The following is an 11663-nucleotide window of genomic DNA, read 5'->3' on the forward strand; positions in this document are numbered from 1 at the left end:
CAGAAGTTTTATTTAAACTATTTAATTCACAAGATTAATATCACAAAAGCCAACAAAGCTGTGTGGAGTGGATGAAGAGCAAGGGATGCACAATAAATCAGGACATCAGCATTAGCAGTTTTAAAAATACACAGGTTGGCCAAGATTATTTCATAACTTTCTCTGGGAAATGATTGTCCATGCATACAGAAGTAGGATGTGACCCTTTAACCTTGGTGTGACTGACATTAGACCTTGAAACATTGCTTCTAATAAAAAGGCTTAATCATACCAATTCGGCACATTACTCTGGCAGCAAGGTTGCGTTGTATATGATTGAGGAGGAATGTCAAACGCTGAGGTTTAGCAGCAGTATTTTTACATGGCTGTTTTGTTACAAAAAGATGGCTTTTCAATCGGGTCTTTTAAGGTGACCTAAACAGCTGTCTAGTACACAATTTATTTCTATATGCAAGTTTGCACAGTTGATATACAGGTGCATCTCAAAATGTTATGAATGCTTATTTCAGCAGTTAAAGTAAAACTTGATTCGTTATACATGATATATTTTAAGTTTGTAGAAAATAAAACATATTGGACTAAAAAGGACTGGACTCAAAATTAATGTCTTTAGAAGAATGTAAAGTTTGAATTTCATGTGGAGATCAGTGAAGAGGAGCAGCTTCCATTCCAGCAGTCTAATTGGTCCTACCTTAACAACTGCCCAAAAAAATTATGATATATTTTTACTTGCATTGGAACAGAAAGCAGCTGCTCTACTGGAGCTCTACAGGTCAACTAATGTTGGTCCAAGGTCATCTCAGCCATCAACCAGGAATATTTCAGAACAACTTCATGATTCCGTCTGCTGATGAGCTTAAAATATCTGCAGGACTAATTTCTGCTTTAATGACCATGGTCTCACTGTGTTTGACTGCTCAGCAAACTACCCAGAACTAAACCCTACCGATAATCTGTAGAGCATTGAGAGACATCAAACCAAGCGATGCAAATGATCTGAAAGTCGCTATTAAAGCAACCTGTATTCCTTAAACACCTCTTTAGAGCCGTGTAATCTGTACAAAAAGCTCTTCAAGTGTTGAGTGCATACTGAATGGTGCATAGACATGCTCTTGTCTTACATTCAGTTTTCTGATAAACATATTGGGTTTTTATCAGCTGTAATCCATAAACATCAGAAAAGTGTTTAAACACGTTCCTCTGTGTAATGAGTCTGAGTTTCACTTCATGACTTAAATAATGGAAATTAACTTTTCATAATTTCTGAATTTATTGAGATGCACCTGTAAGATTAACCACATTGCTTACTTTGGAAACACTTAGCAATAATAAAAAGCAACCAAAACGTCTTTTTGATTGGTCTGGTTATGGCTTTGCAGTCGACAGTCTCACATGCTGGTGCCATGGGTGGGTGTCGCAGGCTGACTGAGTCCAATGGTGCTGCAGAGCCAGCCAGCAAAGTCCACCTCTTCTGCCTCGGATTGTTTGATAAAAGGATGCACCTGAAAATGGAACGTATAAAAATAATGGAAATGAACTTTTTCACAATTTCTGAATTCATTGACATAAGCTAGGGTCATACTTACCATCAGCTGCTTTAAGTCTGCTCTCTCTGCAGGATTCTTAATCAGGCTGCAACAAAAGGGGGGAAAAAATCATGCTTTTCAGCAGAGCTGTTCAGAGATGTGTCAAGTATGTTGCTTTTCATAGCAGAAAGTGTAAAGAAAATGATTTCTTATATACCATTTATTCACAAACTCCTGGAATTCAGCGCTAAATATTGCAGGGAGCTTTGGTGGGGGCTAAAGATGAAAGTACAACAAGTGAAGTTATGAATGGATATGACATAAACATACAACACTAAATACGGCAGACAAACTCACCTCATTAACTATGTAATCGAGTAGCTCAAATATAGCCATTGGTGGTCTGCTGTTTGGTCCATACGCTAAGCAGGAAAATAAATGAATGGATCAAGATTAAGGTTAACAGTGAAGGACATTCAAAGACCCTTTAGGAGCTGCTGCCGTGTTACACTTACAGCTGCCCGTACGTCCAGGGGGGCACGGTTTCGGGGACTCGCTGGAGGCTGCCTCCCCTTCCACTGGAAATCCAAAGATTTGCTCCAGTTCCTTGGAATCAGGTGGAGGGATAGGGAAGCGTCCAATGGCCATTTCCACCAAAGACAGACCCATACTCCAGATGTCTGACTGAACAGAGTAATGTGTTCCCTGCAGACGCTCTGGCTGCACAACGCACATCAGATTTAATCTGAGTTATTACAGAGATGAGTGACTACACATTCATTTAGGAATATGTTCCGGTGGAGCAATATATATTTATATATGTGTTATTTGTGTGCGGAACTCACCGACATGTAAGAACGAGTTCCCACAAAGGAGTTGGCCATAGAGTCTATGAGCTGTCCGCTCACTCCAAAATCACACAGCTTGATCTCACCACGGGAATTCACCAGGATGTTAGAAGGCTTGACATCTGAGAGATCCATCCACAGTACATAGAGATCAGCGGCAAAGAATAGGCAGCCCAGAATAAACTTATGCAGGATGATTTTTAATTGATAACTAACGTAAAGATCTACATGGAATGCTGTTTTGTTTTGTAATTTGCGCTTCCTCGGAGTTTAACTTTACTCAGTCCCCTGTGATCGCTCCATAACAATCATGCTGTTTACAAGATCAAAGATAATTATATCATTACTGCATGTTAAATTTGGGACGAAGAGGCCTAATTAAAAATACTAATAATACAAGAAGAAACCCTCCGGATTAGACAAGCCATATCTAAACCATAGCATGGTTTCCCTCACCCTTCAATTGAGATTATGTACTATTATTTTATGCATTCTGAGTAAAGAATAATTTTTATTCCCAGGATTTCTACAGAGTCTAAATGATCATTGAATATATACACCACGTTTCTCACTTGTTTTCCAAAAATAGAATGTGAGATGGTTCTAGTTTTTCCTAAGAAGAAAAACTAGAAAGAAAAAATGGCCCGATTTATTCAAAGATTTTTCTGGTATAAAATTCAAAAGAGATTTTAGGTTTCAAAACGAAATTAAAAAAATACTCCTTAATTTTCCAACATACATTGCCTTTGTAAAACTTTGTTCAGGAATCAAAACAAACCTCTATGCATGATCTTGTGCTTCTCACGCAGGTAGGAAAGACCTTTGATGACCTGTAAGACACATTTTGGACTGTCAGCGCCCTAACAAATTATTTAGTGTTGCAATATAAATCTTCTTTTTGGTTCAGAGTAATCAGAGGAAAACAGTTTTTCATAGACTTAAAATGGATAAAATTGGTGGGAGAGGTGTTGGAGCTACCCACAGCAATGCTGACTTTGCCAAGAATCTCCTCTGGGATTTTGCCTGCTTTCTTCAGTGACTGGTCTAGAGAGCCACCATCCTGAAGCCACGAAGAAAGAGCAGAAAAATGGAGACTATTCATTTGAGACAGAGAGTTCAACAGTTATAGAGTACTAGCATTTCAACTGGGATAAAAGTTGAGATAAATGTGCAGAGCAGTCTGTGGAAAAAATGTACCATGTGCTCCATGCAGATGCTGATTTCTCCATCGCTGTAAAACGCACCATAGAAGCCCACTATGTACGGAGAGTTACACTCATGTAGCACCTGCAGCTCCCGGATAATCTGGTTCCTGATGGCTGGCTTAATCTCCAGGTGGATCAGCTGGAACAGAAGGCACAATTTTGGTTAGATGTAAAAAAAAAAGCATTACAAAACTTCTCTTTGGATATTTGGGTGCTATATTTGTCTCAACTTCCGTCTTTACTTAACAAAGCCTTGTATTTTTTTTCTGATACTTAATGTTGTGCAAATATTAGCTTCTAGTACAGTGGCTGGCAAAAGTCTCCATAACTCTTGAATTTTGTGAAATTACAACTTCAAATCTAAGTGCATATTATTTGATAAACCAAAGTAGAGCATGATAGTTAAATGAATGACTAATCATGGTTTTTACCTATTTCCAAGTAAGTACTTGAAATGTGTGTTGGGCATTCATTCTAGCTCTCTTTTCTCTGACAACCCAAATAAAATCCAGTACAACTTCATTGGTAAATATGCACACTCAGGTAAATGAAGTTGTTCTGTGAATGTCTCAGAATTGTTAGGGAACATTAGTGAACAAATAGCCTCATTAAGCCAAAAACCACATCAAATTGGTCTGGCTTTGGTTCTAAAACCATATCAAAAAGTTTGAAAGGCAGGACAAGGAGAGCATTGATCAGAGAAGCGGCCAAGAAGGCCATTATAATTCTGGAGGAGATGATCCACTACTCAATTGTGGAAAAACTGTTGATAGAACAAATATTAATAAGATGTCTAATAATAAGTGTTTATGCAACAGTGGCAAAAAAACATGCCACTGTTTATTTGGCAGTAGCATGTTAGCTGCTATGGAATGTTATCAATCAAAGTATGTTTAGGCATTAGAACAGGGTAAAAGTTGTTGTGTACACAAGCTCTCCAGCCACTGTGAGTTTGAGCTATTTAGCAAAAATCACAGTCTTTTGAGAACTGCTAGATACAGAGACCAAAAAAATGCATCAGAAGGTGGATCTATAAGGTGCTGGCTACATTTTTTTATCTATAAAAACATGTTAAACCACGTATCATCTCCTTTTAGTTCTCAATTGTGCATTACTTTGTGTTACAATGACAAAACATTAAAAGGGTTGAGAGGTATAAATACTTTAGTGAAGTACTGTGTGCATGAGGAACCCACCCCACTAAAGGTTCTGGAGAAAACAAGCACTGTTCTTATGCAACAGACCAGAAAAGTGTTTGCTTCCACACAATGCCCAAGGACACGCAGCAGAACACAACGCTAAGAGAGAAATCATGTGCTCTGCTTTTTTTGGAGTGAAAACATCAGCTTCAAGTAATGGAAACTCAATTTTAGAAGATTTAAAAGATTAAATAGTTACGTTGAAATAAATAAATAAAAATATAAATTCTAATCCATGTTTTTGTTAACTCATTTGGCATGTGCTGAGTTGCTATAAAAGAAGAAACCTGAAGAGTTTTTTTTTTTTGGCACATTTCTTGGAAATTAAGTTCAGTGTTCAAGCAAGCAGCCTTTTCACTGACACTACACACGCAGCTCACCTTCCTGGCCATAATCAGACTGGATGGTCGATGCGAGACCTTAAAAACAACGCCTCCGTTGCCTGCGCCGAGCTCGCAGATCTTCTCAAAGTCATCATCCTTCAGCTCTCCCACTTTCTGCTTCTGTGTCAGGAAGGCCTCCAAGCGTTTCCGTTGCTGCTCGTCCAACTCAAGCTCCTCCAGCTTTTTCTGCAAAGCCTCCAAGTTTGTTCTAAATAAAAAACAGAACAAAGAAAAAAAAAACATAAAATCACCGGTTTGCATAATCTGTGATTTCCTCCTCCAATAAAAACACTTAAACACATTTAGGGATAGAACAAAGTGTCCTTATTGATCTAATTAAAATGAGGGCATTTTAACTCTAACGACCTTTCCAATATCTTACAAAAGTATTTCTCCCCTTTTAACTATTTGTCTTCTGCAGCCCCAATGACATTATGGATGGTGTTTTCAGAGTGATGTTAAGTACTAGTCTTTCCCTAAATGGAGCCTTTTCCTTGTCACATGTAAGATCCATCAAAAAATAAACATCCTTAAAGCATCATGCTGCCACCACGTTTCACACACAGTGAGAATGGTATGTTCAGGGTGGTGTACAGTGTTAAGTTTTGCATAAAGGACAAAAAGTTGGTTACAGGTTTAGTGGTCTATCACATGAAACCCCAATAATGCAATGTAAATTTTATGAGATAAAATGTACAGATCTGCCAACATCAACCTACTTTGTATATTTTTTATTTTGTAAAAATAAAAGTTAAACGAGCAGAATGATACATTTTCATCCTCCACAAAAGCAGAAATCACCTCCAGCCTGGTCATTTGCACACAAAGCTCCCAATCTGCATGAAAGAAGACTGAAGTAGAGACGGGACGCTTTTCATTAAGCTCAGTGATGATGAACTCTCTTCTTTTTTTTCTTCGCACTAAGTAAATCACGAGTCACTGGAGAGCAGCTGGAGGAGAGAAGCACATGCTCCTCTCCACTCAGCCCCATGCAGCACAGAGAGGGTTAAGTGCTTTTATTTTTTGATAGTGGAACTGCATATCCATGGAGACAAGGTGCTGCGTTTCAGCTGGATGTGGGTGGTGTGGGCGTTTGTTCATTTCACAAGAGCTGGAGGTGGAGGAGGCGGGGAGACACTGAGAACAGTAGCAGCCTGAAACACACTCCATTCAAGATGTGTAGTGTACCCCCCACCTTCAGGTTCAGGCGGAAGCTGGCTTTTGTTTGCCATCCACACAATATCCAAGGACATCCAGCAGAACATCAAGCTAAGGAGAAAAATGTTTATGCAAGTTGTCTCAAAAAAACTGTGTAGATAAGATGACATGCCTTTTTATTCCTGCTTAGAGAAGGTACACCTGTTACATACACACTTGGGTACAGTGTTTACATTCCCAGCTGATTTACCTAAACTCTTCTTCTTCAGAGAGAAATGAATACACAACCTAAAAGATTTTTGGTGGTGAACATTTTTAGATTTTTTTTTTCTGACATCCAGATGGACAGAATTATTCACACAGTCATTCACACACTTTTGGTAGATATTAACAAGCTTCTTGCAAATTCTGGCAGAATTTGACCTCTCTTTATTAGAACTGGTTCATTCTGAGCCACAAACTAGCATAGCAACTAGCATAGTTCACAAATGTTCAATCCATTCCAAATCCAGTTCTGATGTTTTGGCATTTTTGTCTTGCTTAAACGATTGTTTTGAACATTTCGGTAATGATTTGAGGACAACTCAAAAATGTATGACTGGCAGGAAAACAGACCCTCAGGATTAGTCTGCCACTATCATACTTGACAGCTTTCACAATGTTCTTATGTCTAAAAATGTCCATTTGACTCCTCTGGACATTATTCTTGTTTTGAGATTAAAAATCTTAGTCTCATTTGACCATAAAACATTTGACTTATTTTATCAGTGCAAACCATGACACTGCAGTCACAGCATTGCCCTGTTTATGATGGACTTAGGTCCTGGTGGTTCCTGGATTGTTTCTAATCATCTAAACCAATTTCGTTTTATCTCATGTCATAATTTAACTCAAATGAGTGAAACAGAAAATTCCAGGCTGAAACAAAAATGTAGCACCGTGCCAGGACAGTGTTATGTATGTTACATTTTTATTCCACCTTAGAAAAATATGGAAAGCCCCTTAATATGATATACTGATAAGAGGTGTATGTAATCTTCTGAATGGTACTGCACTTGTTTTAATAGAGTAAAACTTATTTCAGAAAACAGTGGAGTGCCATCTAGGGAGTTCTGAGCATCAACTTTATTACAAAATATGCAACAAAAAAAACATGAAAAATTAACCTCACTATGAATAATAAACCTGAGAAACTAATTCAAATTATAAATTATTATACATATTATCATGAGATCTCCAATATTTGGTTAGATAACACTACTCTGAACACCTTTTGATTTGCTATCATCTCTTCTGCTTTAATATTGCATTCTTGGCTTAAACATAAAGTGGGTCTCTGAGTGTACTGCAGCAGGAACCGACAGCCATTTCACACTGTGAAAGCTTCTGGCCGACTAGAAAATGGGCAGTCCTTTTTTTCACCATGCTGTAATGGTCTGGTTTCTGGGAAGCGACTCATCATTGAATTAAGCTTATTTACCACCATTATATTTGTTGGCTGGTGTCAGCAGCCGGTTCTCTGTGGTGCTCCAAATAATCCACAGCAATGTGCTTATGTTTTGAAATCCATGTTTTTAATCAAGGACACATTCAAAACAATAGTTATTACAACCACAATTCTGATGCTACGAATAGATACTATATATTATATACTGCATTTCTATAAAAAGACATGCAGTAAAGAACTTTTAGACATGGGAAAAGTAATTTTCTGTAGTTTAAATACACAAATTTTAACCATCATAATATTCTAACTAATATTTTTATTTTTTTTTACAACTAGGAAGTGTGTCCGCTGAGACAAAAACCAGGTGGTATAGCCAAACTGAATACTACATGAGGTTATTAAATAGTAAATTATTTGCCCCAACAATCATTTAGAGTCTGTTAACAGCAGACATCTGATTTTCATTTCCAACACATCTATTGCTATTAGCAAGATCGCACATAAAGAGAGTCCTAATTTTATGCCTAAAAGTTTCTCAGACTTTGTTTCAAGGAAAATTTAAAGATACTCTGCAGTGGTGTGTTTCGATTCACTAAAAAATGACAGACAATAAAGCAGCATAGAATTTAGTTTTTAAAGAACTGAAGGGAAAAACTGATCATTTTTCATACCTGTATTTGGGGTGTTGATGTGTCACAAGTTGCACAAGAATCAAATTGGTCAGCTGGCATTAGTAAAGACTAAAGCAGACAAGCAGAAATTGATAGATTTCGACAGATATTTTAAAGTTGAAGTTTAGGTGTTTGGCCTTACTGACTTGAGCTCTGATTATACTGCTGTTGGATGATGCTGAAACCTGGAGCTATTGATTATTTTGTTGCAGAGCTGTTTCTAATACAAAAGTAACAGAATAGCATTAGTCTGCAACAGATCGTCAGTGTGAGGTTTATACTGTGTGATAGAGTCCTATTATTAATGAAGAGATTCCACACTTTCAGAGTTCCTCTTCAGAGTTTACTGCCCTCCATCCTGTTGCAGCTTGTCCACAGTAACAGGAATGTTAACAGCCTCTCGCCAAACACCATCAGCAGGTTCTAACAATGACAAGCTAAAGCTCATATGCAGCAATGTATACATTTCTGTCTCCAGAAGTTTTATCTAATGATAAAAGTATAACATATTTTGTCCTGGATGACATGTTGCAGAAGCAGCCTCACAGTAGTAAACATGTTACATAATATTCATCTCAGTCGAACCAGTTCATAGCAGCACTGACACAAGCTTTTTCTCATGCGATAAAGCTGGGCTTTGTGTCACAACAGTTTTATTTCTTCATTATTATGACTAGCCAAAAGGTGGTGCAGAGACTAAAACTATAAACACGTGTTATTTAGCATACTGCTTTTGCTGCACAGCCCTGTCAAATGGTTCTGGAGAGCTGTGGTTTACATACAGTGGTGATTATACTGGGAATAAATGGTAAACAATATATTTTTAACTGTTTTTTCCCAACTAAAGTATGAACAAAGTAGAACAAAAGTCACAATCAAAAATGTTTTTCTAATCTTCTCTTCATAACAGTGCTGATAAGTCAGGGCTCTAACAGTTCTACTGATAAAGTAGTATTAGTTTTTACTTCATTATTTACTTACATTATCTAATGCATGATGCCAATGATGATATTGCTATTTTATTATTATTAATTTATTATTTTTAATTTTGTGTAGAATATTTTAACTTTACATGCAAACTATTTATATACTACCAATAACATTTTCTAAAATGACTGGCAGCAAATTTATAAAACACATAATTTATTGCCATCCTATACAGATCAATAAAATCCTGTTTTTTTTAGTTACAAATACCTGTTAAAGCTAAATTGTGCACTAACTCACGGCACATTGTTTCAACAAACACCCATGTAAATGGAAATAAATCCAGGCGACATTCATATAATTTGGGTCAGAAGAAGGTTGGAAATCAAATTTTTTGATTCTCTTATACTTTTACTTTGTTTAATTTGTTTTGTTACAAATTCAGACAAAAGGGGCCAATTTATTGAAAACTCTAGCAAAAAACTACCTTTTAAAAATGTATTAGTTTTATACCTTTTAAACTAATAATGATTGTGATTCAACTAATTTAATGTTAGGTTTTACAATTAAACAGATCAATAAAGTGTAAAATTGATCAATAGGTGCAACTAAAGACAGACACCAGATTTGTAGATTGTATGACCATTTTACAAAAGCGTTCTAAAAATACTTTTGCTAGACTTTGTAAAATATTAAAACATAACAACTGATAATTGCAGGAGGCGCAGCATAGATCAATAAAATCAGATTGAAACACATTCGCCTGGTGCCGAGTCTCAGGTTGGAGTTTATACGCACACACACGCGAAACTCCCTGCTGTCATGAATGCTCCATAATTAGGTCATAGCTAAGAATCTGAATATGAGCAGTAGATTATGGATGGACACTCACTCTGAGGCTCCTGTTCCGTTGATAGTGTTTCCATCAGGAATCGGGTTCAGCTGGATCGGTTCTGGCTTCTTTCTTTTCTGCATGTTAGGGACAAGAACCAAGCGGGACGGGAACAGATACAGAGAATCAGAGACAGGAGCAACAAAAAGAGATGTGGATGGAATCAAAGTGGATATCTCAAGGTGGAAAAATCACTGCTGTTTTAAGCTGCAGGGGCAAAGCAGCTGATGGTGGTGGATAAACGTCACGACAATATTTACACTGGTCTTCCGGACAGCATGGTAGAGCTAAGTGCAGAGCTCCCTCTGCTGGTTGTGTCTGAAACTGACATCATGCCGCTGAATTCAGAGCAGAGATTCTCTCCAATGTAAATCATACCAACTTTTACTTTATTTCTAGTTACATTATTAATCATACAATTTTTCACATAAAAAAGAAATTAAGAATAGTTTTGGATCAGATGTTTTTCCTATATTCTGTTTTAGAAATGTATCTTGTGAGCACAAACTCATAATCTCCTATGAGTCAGTGTCCCTTCAAATGATTTGCAGAAGTGAATCATAAAATGGCCATTGAGAAGAAATCGTTAAAAGGTAATTAAAGCTTAAATAAATATGGGGATACATACAGTAGTATCTTTCAGTCACTTCAATTTTTTTTGCATAATAACTTGATTTTGTTTTATTTTGAGGTAAGTAAATTAAAACCATCTTTGAAGTGAAGAATTAAAAGCAATTCTAAAGGTGAGATTTGAAGATTATTATTACTTTTTTTATTTCGATTTCTTTTTTTACATTTCTTACCATCCTCTTCAGACTTGATGATGGCATAATAAAACATGGGTCCTTTATCAACCTTGTTTGTCTTAGTTTCATTTTTAGTTATAGTTCTGGCTATGCGCAACTACAGTATCTTCTTGTATTTCCCTATTATGGAAGATTCACAGTACATATGCCATACTTGAACTGAATGATCACTTGCCACATATATATATATATATATATATATGTGTGTGTGTGGGGGGGGGGGGGGGGGGGGCGTGTGTGTGTGTGTGTGTGTATGTTGCAAATCTTCATGTTGCACTTCCAAAATTCTATATGTGTATTGTGTCTGCCTGCTTGTTTGAACGAGTGCACTGTTAACATTAACTTAGCAAACACTGCAGCAGAAATAAAACTAAAAATTAGTCAGACATTTTAAATTCAGGGTCTTTGATCTTCATGATAATTTTAATTATCCTAAGATCTGAATAATAATCAGGCACCTGGCCTCTTCAGCGTTCTTCATGCTGACGTGTAGCTCATTATTTCAACAACTATGCCTAGGGTAGTTTTCCTTTTTCTAGCCGTTAGCACACAATGCAGAAAATTACCAAAACCTTAGAAGAAATCAAGCTCAATTCAAACA

At 36.9% G+C, this 11663-nt stretch overlaps 1 protein-coding gene across 1 annotated transcript; it reads right to left on the reverse strand.

Annotated features, from left to right (window-relative positions):
* Positions 1 to 6: 6 nt before the first annotated feature.
* map2k1 (mitogen-activated protein kinase kinase 1) lies at positions 7 to 10512 on the reverse strand. The gene is made up of 11 exons (XM_028037800.1): positions 10257 to 10512; positions 5159 to 5369; positions 3572 to 3718; positions 3357 to 3434; positions 3153 to 3204; positions 2372 to 2496; positions 2042 to 2246; positions 1884 to 1948; positions 1744 to 1802; positions 1587 to 1632; positions 7 to 1502 (listed from the first exon to the last, which is right to left on the reverse strand). The coding sequence occupies exons 1-11, from the start codon at positions 10337 to 10339 to the stop codon at positions 1389 to 1391; spliced, it is 1185 nt and encodes a 394-aa protein (XP_027893601.1). The 5' UTR covers positions 10340 to 10512; the 3' UTR covers positions 7 to 1388.
* Between the last annotated feature and the right edge of the window lie 1151 nt (positions 10513 to 11663).

Source organism: Xiphophorus couchianus, chromosome 2 (genome assembly GCF_001444195.1).
Source record: "Xiphophorus couchianus chromosome 2, X_couchianus-1.0, whole genome shotgun sequence".
NCBI lineage: Eukaryota > Metazoa > Chordata > Actinopteri > Cyprinodontiformes > Poeciliidae > Xiphophorus > Xiphophorus couchianus.

Excerpts from the sequence above, each read along its gene's own strand:
- map2k1 (XM_028037800.1), bottom strand. The coding sequence starts at position 10,339 with ATGCAGAAAAGAAAGAAGCCAGAACCGATCCAGCTGAACCCGATTCCT. Across the intron at positions 1,633-1,743 it reads CAGGAGTTTGTGAATAAATG|CCTGATTAAGAATCCTGCAG; the intron begins GTATATAAGAAA and ends CTTTTGTTGCAG. Across the intron at positions 1,503-1,586 it reads CAGACTTAAAGCAGCTGATG|GTGCATCCTTTTATCAAACA; the intron begins GTAAGTATGACC and ends TTCCATTTTCAG.